Below are 15,155 nucleotides of genomic sequence, written 5' to 3'. Positions count from 1 at the left end.
CACACACACACGTACGTACGTACGTACGTACGTACATACATACATACATACATACGCATAATATGCAATCTACTCACCGTCTTCAGCTGACAATTCTTCCAATGCAATGTCAAAGAATAATGCCTTGTATCCTCTCATAGATATACCAGCCATGCACAGTCCAATCTTGCTTACCTAATTAATAATAAATAAGAAGCATTACTTTTATACATTCCATGCATATTTACATTTCAATCAAGAAAACTTAAATTAGGAAAGTGGCAACCTCATCATGCTTTGTGATAACCATACCTATTACAATCACTAGTGTAAAGATTTGTACCTTTGGCTTTAACGGAGGGAAAGCGTTTGCAAACCTTTATTTTGATTGTTAACATCTATCTACTAAGCCATTCGCTGTTGGCTGTATGAAAACAATGTTATTACAATTACTGTCACTTGTTCTTTACTAAAGTATCGTTATGTCATAAATACACACTCGCCATTAAGTTACTTCAATCTTTGCAAAAGAGTCTTTAGAAACGTGAAATGATTGTGAGTTGCTTACTATAACTTCCGCAACCTTTTGATTAATTGACTTAATGTTACTTGAATGCTACTGACCTCTATCCAATTCCAGAATTGCTTGAAGTACTTCTTCTTTTGATTCTTGATATCAATAAGTGCTTTTATCAGGTAGTATATAAGCATGATAATGAAGAGAACTTCACAGATGGCAACAAACACTGTCATACTACCCACATAGTTGTAAATCCTCAATACATCTATCTTGGTCTTGACTAAGGCACCTCCTGTACTCGGGTATTCTAACAACAATGTGAACATGCTGGTAGAAAATATATAAATTAATTTATGCAGCCATTCAACGTATGTAGGATATATTTTGTTGCACCGCATGGACTTGATTTTCTAAGTTTTTATAAATTTCCTACAACGTTTCCTTTATTAGTTTCATGCACGTGAATTTTGTGACATTTTCCACTCAGTCATAAATTTTCTGTATGGATTACTATATGTAGATTGAACCCTATCTTTCCTAACGTTCTTAGCTTGTATAGATCCCTCAAAATTTTCCTTGGCGTAAAGCAAATGCCAAAATTTCAAAAGTTAAGTGATTCTTCAAACTCATCAAGCACAGAAGTTACTGTATTGCATTTATTAAATTAAAATCACATTTCTGCTAACTCAGTATGTTTCTATACACAATAAGCAATTTGTAAATCTATCTGTCATTGTGGGAATTTAGTACCATACACGAAGATTCATAGCACAACCACTACATACCTAAATAAGTTTACATGGGCATTGTAAAGTGTGAATTCTACAAACACGGCTCTAGTGCGGTCATCTAACCAACGGGTATCCTGTAGATAGTCCACCTTCCATTTGGCCCTCCACAGGAATGTATCTGCAAATTAGTAAGAACATCATATTAATATGTTTCGTTCTTAGTATACCCTATCTTCATAGGAGGCAGGTTTCACTAAATTATTAAATGCCCTCAGTAAAACAGAGTCTGACACGGTGCCTGATATCATACCTAACACGGCTACATATCCCCCGCCACTGTACAGGGTTTCTACTCCATACAGTGGTACGCCTTCCAAATCCGTCATGTTATGGTATATCCAGACGTCATCCCTGAAACCAATGGACGTTTTGTTGGGATCGTAGTCATCACTCCATCCTTCACCGTAGTTTGTTTCGTCTTGGGTCAGCAGATTATAATCGCCATTACATTCGCTAAACAAGAATGCAGTTTCTGGTGGAGGTGAACACGAATCTGAAAAAAAAGTGTTCAAGAGATTGTAATTCGAAGAAAATCCCATCACCTTGATGTGTTCTAAAATAATATGATGATACTTATATACACCAAACCACCTGCCGAAAAATATAGAACATAATTCATTTTATTTTTGAGTCGACACTTTGTCAGATGAAAGTTCACCTGTTTCCAATGGTAAACTATGAATGCAAGAGAAATAAAATTTCCTCGATTTGGGAAGGCAGACTAAAAACAAACAATCAATGTGTGTAATTTGGCGTACAAAGGAAATCAGAATCAAATGGCTGTACAGAAAATTAAACGAGGCTTTCTTTGATACTATTCAATCTGATCAACCATCTTATGCTCAAGCCAAAGTAAAATGACATCTCTAAGCAACTAAATGATACTCACCCGTGGGAACCCTAAGTTGTCGAAATCTCGGTGAACCAATTCTATAGGCAAAGTAACCATCATCAATGAACATTTTCAGATCTTTATTAATGTTTCCAAGGTCGTCTCCGTTGTACGCTTCAGTTGGGTATAATCCTGGTAGAAGGATTTCATTCACCCAGATATAGAAATCGCCAAAACCTGACGACAGCTGAAAATACCAATGGAAGGAAAATAATTAAAAAAATATATAACCGGTCTCATCTTGTTACAATTAATGAACACCGCAATAAACATACATATCTTTTAATTCAAACATCTATGTAGTGAAGTATCTTTTAATGAATACGTGAATACCTTTAGGTCAGTTTCTTCTGATTAAGCGAATCTACCTGGGCTGTTTTTAACTTTACATTTAGTGAATTGTTTCTGCAAATCCTTACACAATGTGATCTTCCAGTTTCCCACTATACCGTTGTTCTGCTGTTAGATCGTATATTGAAGTGTTTGTACTGTCATTTAAAGTAATTAAATGAAATTTATGTATTATGCAAATTGTATTTTTTGAGCCCAAAGACAAATGTCCGCATTTGTGTACGTACAATAAAGCTATTGAATTGTTATTGTGAGTGTGTTTGACAAAGAGGAAGCCAGGGCTAGACTTGATATTGAACAATTATCACGTACTGGTTGACATTTTTCTTACCGATGAGTATTGGCTGTTCATCACAAATATATCCTTTACTGATTTGTGCATGTATGAAGCTGTCAGATCTCTCTGTCCATATGCTATAGATAAAATTATTATGACGAAAAACATGTAGACTGCAATCTCCCTGAAGAATGACCACATTGTGTCCTCACGTTCACGTAGTTCCTTGGCCTTTAGTAGGTCCTTGTTGTTCACGTTAAATCCATCTGAAAATCAATTTACACGAAATGTAGACAAATTATTTCTAACGTCAAATATCTGGTTACAACCTGCGTACTTGAAGAGGTTCTTAACATCTTACAAGTAATGTTAATCTTCTGATGTCTATAAATATCACAGGATAATATACGAATTCAGTTTCGGTTTGGCAGGTGAAAAGCATGTATAAGTCTGTATGCAAGGTGAGTGAGCCTTCTTGCTATATCTAATCTTATACGACATTATATTGTGAGTCTAGAAGTATATACTTTAAATATAGGTTGGTTCGGATTCGGTCTACTTGTATTCTGACACCAAAGTCGTGGAAAGTTTTTACACATAACCACTTACGTCAACATTATGTAAGACAAAATTACCAACCTTCATTTTCTGTATCTCTTAGATACTGATCATCATCATCTACTTCACCCTTCCTTTTTCTTATTTGTTTCATAATGATCGTGATCACCACGGCTAGAATAATCACCTGAAATAACACAGCATACAATGTAAAGATGATTCCCTGTCCATGAATATATATATATATATATATATATATATATATATATATATATATATATATATATATATATATATATATATAGCTTATCGAGTTAGGGCTTATCACAATCGAAAAGTGGCAAAAGTGGTATAAGATTAAAACAAGATAACAGGACTATGTTTAATGTGATTGTAAATGGCATCAGCCTATGAAGGATTTGATGGGTATGATGTGGTACAATAAGACCATGCAAAATTCTTTATGTTGTGTTAAACATTCCATAAAACACAAAGGCAAATACACTCATGTACTATATTATTCTAGCAATGTTATGGTGTTCAGGTCTTGAAATATGGATAACTGATACAAACTCTACCAACTACAACATGATTGCTGTGACTTCATTACCTTTATAGGCTGCATCAATATGACATCCTGTAGAAAAGATACCAGTAGTGATATCAACCATTCTGTTGCCTTCTCATGACCCCACTCAAGACTATACAAGATGGTGAAGAAGGCTGAACCAACTGAAGACAGAAAAACTAGAACCCAAGCAATGTAAAGACACCAATGAGGCAGCCAAAACTCTTCTTTCGGTTTCTTTTCCTTTTCTTCTTTCTTGTCCGAGGTGTCGGACACAGCTGAGTCAGGTGACTCTAAGAGTGCACGCAAGTCAGCGGCTGATGTATCCTGTCCAGATGGTGGTTCCATGTGATTTCCGTTGATCGCTAATGTAGGAGGTTCCCTAATAGTCATTCCGTTTCCTTTCTTCTTTAAAGACAGGTCATCCTTACTCCACATCGAGGGACCGAGAGCTTTATCAAAGTTAAATTGATTCTCTTTGCTGCTTATTGTCTTTATAGTTCCGGCTAATCGAAGGTAGTTTGCGTTGTCCTCTGCCAATTTATTAGTGTGTAAGGCGCCACCAACAGGGTCCCATTCTGGCTCTGTACCTGCAATTATTGTGGACATGTGACTAAGAGTATCAATACCATCGGATTTCTTATTCTGAATCAGTTTACGTTTAACTTTGTTTTTCTTTACTTTCTTCTTCTTTTTCTTCTTCTTACGTTTGAAGTCAAACTTGACATTCGTCGGTCGACTTTTACGAAATAGTTGTACTATGATCAGGTTAACAGGAAATACTACCATGCTACTCATAATACCTACGTACATCTGATGCCAGCTGATAGATATTGGGCCTACAGGAAAGATGTTGAAAACGTGATCAGTAAAGAACAGAAGATTGCAAACAGATTACACATACATCAGCATAGTAATCAAACAATGTTCTATTTTAAATATGACTTTCCTTGTATAATGGTAATTTCGTAAAATATGTTTATGCAATGTGCACCATTGCATAATACATAACATTGAATGGCCTAAGAATTATCAGAGCGTTCGTGATACTAATGACCATTGATATAATTTCGATGAAAGATGGTCCTTTAAAATCATTGAATTTCCTTCACAATCTTATCTTGTTTTGTCTTGCCTTGCCTTGTCTTGTCTTGTCTGGGCTCTCTCCTCTCATCTCATATAGTCTAACTTTATTTTAAAAGCTTACCTACCTATACGAATTACAAAATCATCCTCGTTTGTCTCTTCGGTCTTGTACCACATGGCGTTAGCAATCATTGAAGTAAATATCAGTGACAAACAGCACGAAGCTCGTTGAACCCTCGTGAAATGACTACTTGCTGGACGTCCAACAACAGAAAACCAGATATGGCCATCAAGGAGATCTTGATTAGCTTTACTTACAAAAGCCCCCTTAGCGCTGCCAATTTTTTCATTGGGAGAAGCTTTAAGAAAGCGTTCTATCTTGTTATCATCTTTGTCAACCGCCAGCCATCGATTGCATGTGAAGAAGTAACTAGGGGATGAAATATACAAAAAAAAATAGTTTCCATTTAGAGGGAAATTTTATTTATGGACCCTCTAGAGTATTTTACGTGTTACCTTCCCCGATAAGAATAGCTTTATTGCAGATAGTAACACTTGATCCATTTGAATGTAAATGAGCATGGTACGATGATTCTATGTGCTTGGCAACCCCGTCCTTTGTGATGTGAATTTGTTTTGCTTTATTGGGGATCATAACTATATCAAACCTCCATAACCAGAGTTATGTGCACTCTATTATTAGCATTTGGTATTGTAGTTAACATTAACAAATACCTATAAATGACTTTGTGACACATCGTGGAAAACAAATTGACCTTTTTGTTGCTACTCTGTTATACAACAGTTGTCTGACATTGTACAGACTCTTTGCAAACACTAAGAATTTCTTTAAGGAATGTTTGAAATGAGACACGCATGAATTATTGCTATATACTTACTTCTTATTACTTTGAATATCTTCAATCAATATCTTTGCTAGACACCAGGAGGCGCTCTTGTCCTTTCCGCTGTTATCATGCCAGATTTTAATACCTTGAATAGTACCAAGGCTCTCTGGTACAGCCATGACGAATTTGACGACACCACCTCTACGGAAACTCTGGCAAAATATATGTGTGATGTAATCATAAGTATATAGATACAGCCGTTATTTAGAGATTCATGTGATCAGAACAAAAATATAAGTCATATTTTCAGTACCTTCATATCAGCATATTTCAGTTGCCTGTTCTCAGCTCTATGCTTGTCACCAATCACATTAATGAAGACGTTCGATTTAGTCTGTGCTTCACGTCTGACGTCAGTGTGTACCATTACTTTATATAAGTACTCGTCGTATTCATTATTATCTACCAATGGCATCAGACCCTATAGGCAAATAATGGGTTAAACATTCAAAAGTTTTGAACATGCAAATCGAGAAAGCATTGGGTACGTAATTTGTAAGGTATCATTATATAATTATGTTTTATAAACGACAGACAGACAGACAGACAGCCAGACAGACAGACAGACAGACAGACATACATACATACATACATACATACATACATACATACATACATACATACATACATACATACATGCAGACAGACAGACAGACAGACAGACAGACAGACAGACAGACAGATAAAATTTTACATAGCAATCACAAAGCCGTCATTTGTCAACACATAGTGAAATACATGCCAAAACACGAAAAATGTTATAGGAAGACAGCATGTCTATTACTAATTTATATCAAACTCGGAATATATATTCGATGTTTTCAAAGCTGACGCGTTTATTGCACTCTGAAGAATTCAAATCACAGCCTTACTATCAATGACTATTGGAAGGAAGCAAGCAAGCACGCAATCAAGCAATCAATCAAGCAATCCATTTATGAATTTAATGATCAATTATAACCAACTGTTCAATTAACCATTGAATTGATTGATTGATAATCTCCTCTGATAAATATATGCATATTTTGAATAATCCATGAATCAATCAATAAACCAGGGATATTTTTGCTGAGATAAACCAACCAGTCAGCTCACCTCATTCTCATCTTTCTTATCAGCATGTCTTGCCCAGATGACAACAACCAAATAAAGTCCAAACATGGTTATAACGGTGGAGAAAACACTGGCATTTTCATCCAAATCTTTAAACTTAGCAAAGACTGTACTGAAATCGATGGGGTTCGGTGGAATCATCTTAAATCCACTACCAAACGTACTAAGATGTGTACATCGACAATGTACTGCTGTCATGTCAGACACGGGCAACACCTAAAACCAGTCCAACGGTAACATCAAGTTAAAGTTTTGTCTAATGGCAAACTTATAAAAGATTTCAATATGGATGAGAAATCGCTATTTATCTGTCCCTGCTTGCAAGTTATTGCATATAAAGACTAAAGCAGTATGTAAAAAGTTTGCAATTTTATGTATATGGAGAGATTTGTGAAGAGACTGGGTAACCACACGTAATGCCATTGGACCACAAGTAAACTCTAGTAATCAAACTGAGTTACAAACACAAAGTTGGTCTATGTTATTCCACACTGTTTCTAAAAGTAGAAAGACGTAACAGGAATCGTTTTATAATACTCATATCTCATAAATATTATCATTATAAACATTTAAGAAGTCTGCTAACTTGGTCAATTAGCGAGAAAACTTCAATTGCCGAGAAGGATCACAGATTTCTATAGACTTAGACTATACCGTTATTACATACCTTACATCCTTTTGATGTCCATTCATCATTTTCTTCATCCATGTAACGACATGTAAATGTAGACATCTCAACAGTGAAGTTAACGAAATCTAAAGCAGAGACAATTACTTTAGAGGAATATAGGAAGTAATACACACATAGCATGATGTTAACCAAAGAATAATGTATAAATTTAATTCCGAAGAGCAAAGTAGTTTTATGCTATTTATGTAAGATGTTGTCGAAAATGTAAGTCTAACTTATTGGGGTCAGTGATTAAAATAGAGTGTATTCAACGCTCAACTTTGTATGTGGTTGAGAATAACCGACTGACAAATGAAATTGTATTATTAGATAAATGTCGTTTCAAATAAGATCTAGGCAACGCGAAGGTTTTGTTTTCATCCGATGGTCATGCCATAAGATATGGCCCATACTAATTATTTATCTTATTTATTATTATTTATAATGTATTTCCCACATGATAAGTTTTAAGTTCATATACAAGACTACAACAATTAGACTTAGCAAGTAAATATTTGTTGATCAGTATTGGCTTATACCAAGTTTGTACCATTCTAACAAACCAGAGAGTACCTCATTTCAATAAACATCCACGTGTTTATTACCTGGACCAACCTCATTAATGGACACCACGTATACACCTGGAATCGTCACGTCTTCATCAGGTACAAAGAAAGTGAAATTTGAAATCGGTACAGGTTCCAATGTGATGTTTAAGGTCAGGTTTTCATGAGATATGCTGACATTATAAATGGTGAAGGTATAATTTTGATCTCCATCGTCAAGAAGTGAAACAATATCGATGCGAATTGATGTGTTGACGTCTGCAACCTGTGAAAGACAATACCATAACATATATTTTTCATTGTAGTTATATAGTCGTAATTTGACAGAAACTTGGTATTAAGGCGTGCATACAATGGAACGGACAAGTATATATTTGAAGTTGCACACACACACACACACACACACACACACACACACACACACACACACACACAAACAAACAAACAAACACAAACACAAACACAAACAAACAAACAAACTCTGAAACTTAAAACAAATACAGAAATTATGACATTTCTTCCATCTTCAAATGAGAATATCATAGTGTTTCCAATGAAATCAAACCACCCTGTCTTCGGATATCGGTATCAACGAACGGGAAAGGTATACCAAACAATATATATATATATATATATATATATATATATATATATATATATATATATATATATATATATATATATATATTATTATTATTATTATTATTATTATTATTAAACTTTATTTCGGGAAAGAAAAAGAACGCAAACACGCTCAAAAACATCCCATAGATAAAAACTATACTTTAAAAACCGGCAATTTAAAACAAGCAAGACTTTAAAAAGACAATCTGACAAATACACACATGGACAAATAAAAGCATTTAAAAATACAACAACTCTCTATACAGTTTATGAATCCCCGAATAGAGGATTGTATCGGAATTTAGCACTGCTGCAATTAAACTATTTTGACTGTTTTCGATACGTTTAAAAAAGTTGTACATCAATTTACGTCTTAGAGCCGCAAAAGTGGGGACTGTGTGCTGCACAAACATACAACTGGCACTGCAGTCACGTGAGTAACCCATCAGAATGCGAAACGCATTGTTATAACCAACTCTAAGGTTGTTAATGCATTTCTTGTTGTACAATGACCACAGCTGTGAGCAGTACATATTCGAACAAAAAGTTCTAAATAATGTAGCCTTAACCTCAATTGTACATATATATATATATATATATATATATATATACATATAATTTCATTCTTCTTTCGCCAAGTAGAGTGCTCAATCACCTTGGAGAGCTATCATACATACAAATGAAAGAAGACGAGTCTGATATTACATAGTGGAATTACACTACGGACCGTTTCACCCGAAGGATCGTCAGGTGTAATAGTGTGGTTTAATAGTATTGGTTAGTTATACATCCTGCTTTAAGTACATAACTTATGTGTATTCACTGACGGCTGTGTGTACACAAAAAGATTGACAACAAAGGTTACGTATTATTAAGTAAGAACTTGTTAGCGTGCCGGCATTTACTGATTAATTCAGTTCTGCTGTTCAAGTTCGTTGATTTGTCGGCAGTTATAATAAAATATTTTTCCCAGAGGCATAGTTGACATCGTTTGGTAACGTTAGAGTATGAGGAAGCCTGCTTGAGAACTGACCAGTGTACGTCGTAATTAATGTTGTTGTCTTTTAGGTGCCAAATGTATTTACTGAGTGCAGTGTCTTTCTTCTTGTGATCAAGTTTAAATGAAGACTTGTGGTTGTTAAACCTGCTTTTGAATTCTGTGTCACTAACGCCTATGTATGATTTGTGATCTTGGTTAGTGGTGACTGTTGCTTTGTAAACAACGCTTTTCATGAGGCATTTTCCTGCGAGAGGGCACTCCTTTGGTTTTCTGCAGTTACAGGTATTTTGTTGTGTTTGCTTGGCTTTTGAAAGTATGGCTTTATTATGACCGCTGATTAATTTACCCATGTTGTCCATGCAACTATAGCTCACTTTAGTATTATTACGGTTGAAGATTTTATGCAGTACACTGGATATGGGGAAATGCTTGTCGATGAGGTTGAGAAATTTTCTACCGATGTTTGTTGAAACGTGTTTACTGTAAGGTGGGTTAAACCAAGTTATATTACGGCTGCGATTCCGCTTGCGTTGAGTGTGTCTTGTTTGGTCAAATTTGAGGGTGTGATTATATCCTGCTTCATTGAGTGCATCTTGGTAGGATGATGTAGTGGCGTCGAATAGTTGTTCATCACTGGAAATGTTGGATAGTCGTTGGTTTACCGAGCTGGGTATGGTCTTAATTATGGTTTTAGGATGGTTTGATTTCCTGTTGACGTAGTGGGTGGTGTTATTTGGTTTTGTGTACGGTCGGTATGACTCGTCACGCAAGTTGAAAGTGACATCAAGGAAGTTGACAATTTTGATACCTTGGTCGGTGGTGATTCTAAGGCCGAGTTTCTTAAATTCTGAAGTTAGCTGCTTGGCTACTTTGTTGGCTTTCGATGGTGAATGGTTACGGAGTACAGCTAGGCCATCATCCCTGTATAATCCTGTATAGGGATGATGGCCTAGCTGTACTCCGTAACCATTCACCATCGAAAGCCAACAAAGTAGCCAAGCAGCTAACTTCAGAATTTAAGAAACTCGGCCTTAGAATCACCACCGACCAAGGTATCAAAATTGTCAACTTCCTTGATGTCACTTTCAACTTGCGTGACGAGTCATACCGACCGTACACAAAACCAAATAACACCACCCACTACGTCAACAGGAAATCAAACCATCCTAAAACCATAATTAAGACCATACCCAGCTCGGTAAACCAACGACTATCCAACATTTCCAGTGATGAACAACTATTCGACGCCACTACATCATCCTACCAAGATGCACTCAATGAAGCAGGATATAATCACACCCTCAAATTTGACCAAACAAGACACACTCAACGCAAGCGGAATCGCAGCCGTAATATAACTTGGTTTAACCCACCTTACAGTAAACACGTTTCAACAAACATCGGTAGAAAATTTCTCAACCTCATCGACAAGCATTTCCCCATATCCAGTGTACTGCATAAAATCTTCAACCGTAATAATACTAAAGTGAGCTATAGTTGCATGGACAACATGGGTAAATTAATCAGCGGTCATAATAAAGCCATACTTTCAAAAGCCAAGCAAACACAACAAAATACCTGTAACTGCAGAAAACCAAAGGAGTGCCCTCTCGCAGGAAAATGCCTCATGAAAAGCGTTGTTTACAAAGCAACAGTCACCACTAACCAAGATCACAAATCATACATAGGCGTTAGTGACACAGAATTCAAAAGCAGGTTTAACAACCACAAGTCTTCATTTAAACTTGATCACAAGAAGAAAGACACTGCACTCAGTAAATACATTTGGCACCTAAAAGACAACAACATTAATTACGACGTACACTGGTCAGTTCTCAAGCAGGCTTCCTCATACTCTAACGTTACCAAACGATGTCAACTATGCCTCTGGGAAAAATATTTTATTATAACTGCCGACAAATCAACGAACTTGAACAGCAGAACTGAATTAATCAGTAAATGCCGGCACGCTAACAAGTTCTTACTTAATAATACGTAACCTTTGTTGTCAATCTTTTTGTGTACACACAGCCGTCAGTGAATACACATAAGTTATGTACTTAAAGCAGGATGTATAACTAACCAATACTATTAAACCACACTATTACACCTGACGATCCTTCGGGTGAAACGGTCCGTAGTGTAATTCCACTATGTAATATCAGACTCGTCTTCTTTCATTTGTATGTATATATATATATATATATATATATATATATATATATATATATATATATATATATATATATATATATATATATATATAACTCGGTGAGTATCAATCTGCTAAGACAGTGCTCTATACCGCAGTGGCAGAGCGTAATAGTTTTGGTAGTACTGGAACTCTTTCTTGGGTGTAACTCGGAGTTTCACGCATATTGCGATCATCAGACACTGTCTGATGATCGCAATATGCGTGAAACTCCGAGTTACACCCAAGAAAGAGTTCCAGTACTACCAAAACTATATATATATATATATATATATAACGTGAGTGTCTACACATTGTATAAATGTTGCTGTCATATAAAAGACTAGCGTTCACTAGCTATGGAACTGATGGCCACAATAATCGGAATAAAACTTTAAAAGTACGTTTATTTGTGACGCAAATTACGCAATTGTACACTCACTATTAAATCCCACGAAAAGATCTCGGTACCATTTTCCTCCACCACAGACACAAAGTAAGGATCTGGGAGATCAGTCTCTGTGTTTGGTATAACTATAACGACTCCATCATTCAAACCAGACACTGCCAGAAGAGAAAACAATAATTACATTCCAACAGTATTACATTCCAACAGTATCAAAATAAGTTTGTGAACTCCATAGCTCTCCTTGATTGGACGTCTTTCTATATACCTCTGAAGTCTAGCCATTGCTAGAATTTAAAGACACGTCGTGTCATTCCCACCTCATTGGCCTTCTCTGGGAATGGCAGGCTAGGGATGGTGAAGGAGCTCTGACACGGTGTAGTTTAGACTAATCGCTGCCAACAGGGTGTTTATACTGAGCTTACAACATACCTTCGAGTTCGTTCCCGTCATCTTTCTTCAGGGATAATGACATGACGTCACCAGTGATTGTAGATGAACCACCGGCCCACTTTAAAGGATTTCCTTTAAATGACGTCAACTATTAGAATGAATAAATGTGGTAACAATGCTAGGCGATAAACGTCACATTGATTACGTTAAACGTCATGATATTCACGTTAAACATCATGATATTCACGTTAAACGTCATGATATTCACATTAAACGTCATGGCATTAAGGTATTAAGGTCATGAAAAAATGATTTATATGGACATTTATATAGGTATATTTACAATCATCTGTCTGAAAGCTGTGATAGGGCGTAGTTTTCTTTACATAATATCAAACGCCCAGATGACGTTTTCTGAGAGTTTGTTGTTTCTTCCCCGAAATCACCAAAAAAGTCAAATTATAGGGAAAACAATTATTTAGATTTGACTTTGGGTGGGTCACAGGGGCCTGTGTCAATACAGACCCTTTTGGCGCTAATCCATGTACATGTATATCTATTGTAAGCTACCACTCTTTCACCTTTGATGTTTTTAGCTTAGCACAAAACCTCACCTGTGTTGAAACCGGATCAGTCGAATCCCCAAATAGTTCACCTTTAGGTAACTGAAAACTACCAGCACCATTACCTCCCAACGTTGATGGCATATCAGCAGGATTCGATTTTTGTAACTGGAGATCAAATGCATCCGACGCTATAGAAACGGGTTCGCCATCATTGCTTGTTTTATTCAAAACTGCATCGGAAGCTGCATTGAGTGTTGCGGCGATAGTTTTGGTAACAGCAGAATTCTACCAGTGGAATAAAAAAACACATTGAAATTGTATTGGCTTACGCAGTCTTAGCGATACGTTGAATTTCGCCTATTATTAACCTGACTTGATTTTAGGTAGCCTGACTGGATACGATATGGGCACTGAAAGCAAATGAGGAAGCGTATAGAAGCTATGGCATAACATAAGAACTACACTCTAAGTTCTCTGTCATTGTTTACACATGATCATATGTTATTGTCAAGAAAATAAACCATTTTATATATAACATATATAACTTGATAAAATTAATATACGTACCTTTGATTTTTCATCACCAAGAGATACTTTCCGTTTTGGTTTAGCTACTGGCTTGACGTCATACATAGATACAGACAGGACATTACTACCACATGATAGAATTTCTGTTAAAAAGCACAAGAAACTTTGTAATCTTATATTATGAAGCGAATTTATTTCATTGCTGTTAGTATTGGTATATATGGTTTTACAGTAGCTGGTTGCAAGCAGGACAGATTCATTCATAGATGCTATTGAAAAATCGCTTCTATTGTGTACAGGAAGCCATTTTACACTACAATATGATCGGAGGTATATGTGGCAAACATGTTCATCTCCTGGATGCAATCGCCAACGTAATCATACACAATGACTAAAATTAAGTGGGGATGTTGAGAATGGACTGGTAAGCTGCCTAGTAATACACAATACTGACTGAATTCAATAACTTCATTGCTGATTTATAAATACCACGTTCAAGCTTTAGACCAAGAAGTCAGTACCCTTGTTAACGAGAATACAATTAAATTACCTGTTGCTGAATTCAGTGTGCCACTCATCGTTTCATTTGGTAAACTCTTCAATGTAGACGAAAGTGATAACATGCCATCTGCCGCTTTCAACTGTAAACAATCCATACGGATATCATAATATATTATAGATGTTTTCCACTACAGTTTTAAAGCAAACAACATTGTTGGGTATATTTGTGATCTCCTTCAGCCATATACATACACCCAGTTGCACTCAACGTTCTTTAAACAAGTACCTGCTTTTGAAGTGACCATATGGATGAGGATTGGTATTTATTTTGGATTTTAATTCATGAAACAATGGCTTCCTACTTGAAATATCAATGTGAAACAACATACTAGTATGCAAGTCTGTGTTGATAAAACAATAAGATTAATACATTTGTACGTACAATAACAAACTGTTTACGCATATTTTAGCTTTTTGGTAAGGTATTGAGTTACAAACACAGACTGGGTCTATTTTGTGTCACGTTGATTTCTTAAGTATGAAATAGTTTTATAAATTAGAAATCTAAAATAAATACCCCAATCCTCATCCATATGGCCACTTAAATAAAAAATGACAAATAATTGCAAGTTATCACTGGAGGTAATGCATTCTCATATGTTGCCCC

General features: G+C 35.9%; 1 protein-coding gene across 1 annotated transcript; it reads right to left on the bottom strand.

Annotated features, from left to right (window-relative positions):
• Positions 1-69: 69 nt before the first annotated feature.
• Positions 70-14,643, bottom strand: LOC144445842 (polycystin-1-like protein 2). The gene is made up of 19 exons (XM_078135484.1): positions 14,538-14,643; positions 14,027-14,130; positions 13,508-13,744; positions 12,933-13,041; positions 12,537-12,658; positions 8,319-8,544; positions 7,711-7,799; positions 7,026-7,259; positions 6,184-6,351; positions 5,922-6,082; positions 5,148-5,452; positions 3,979-4,775; positions 3,450-3,555; positions 2,865-3,076; positions 2,180-2,369; positions 1,541-1,783; positions 1,285-1,408; positions 604-826; positions 70-174 (listed from the first exon to the last, which is right to left on the bottom strand). Exons 1-19 carry the CDS (start codon positions 14,641-14,643, stop codon positions 70-72), a joined length of 3,861 nt encoding a protein of 1,286 aa, XP_077991610.1.
• Between the last annotated feature and the right edge of the window lie 512 nt (positions 14,644-15,155).

Source organism: Glandiceps talaboti, chromosome 14 (assembly GCF_964340395.1).
Source record: "Glandiceps talaboti chromosome 14, keGlaTala1.1, whole genome shotgun sequence".
Taxonomy (NCBI): Eukaryota; Metazoa; Hemichordata; class Enteropneusta; family Spengelidae; genus Glandiceps; species Glandiceps talaboti.
The sequence above is the reverse complement of the archived record's forward strand: the minus strand, read 5'-3'. Positions and strand labels throughout refer to the sequence as shown.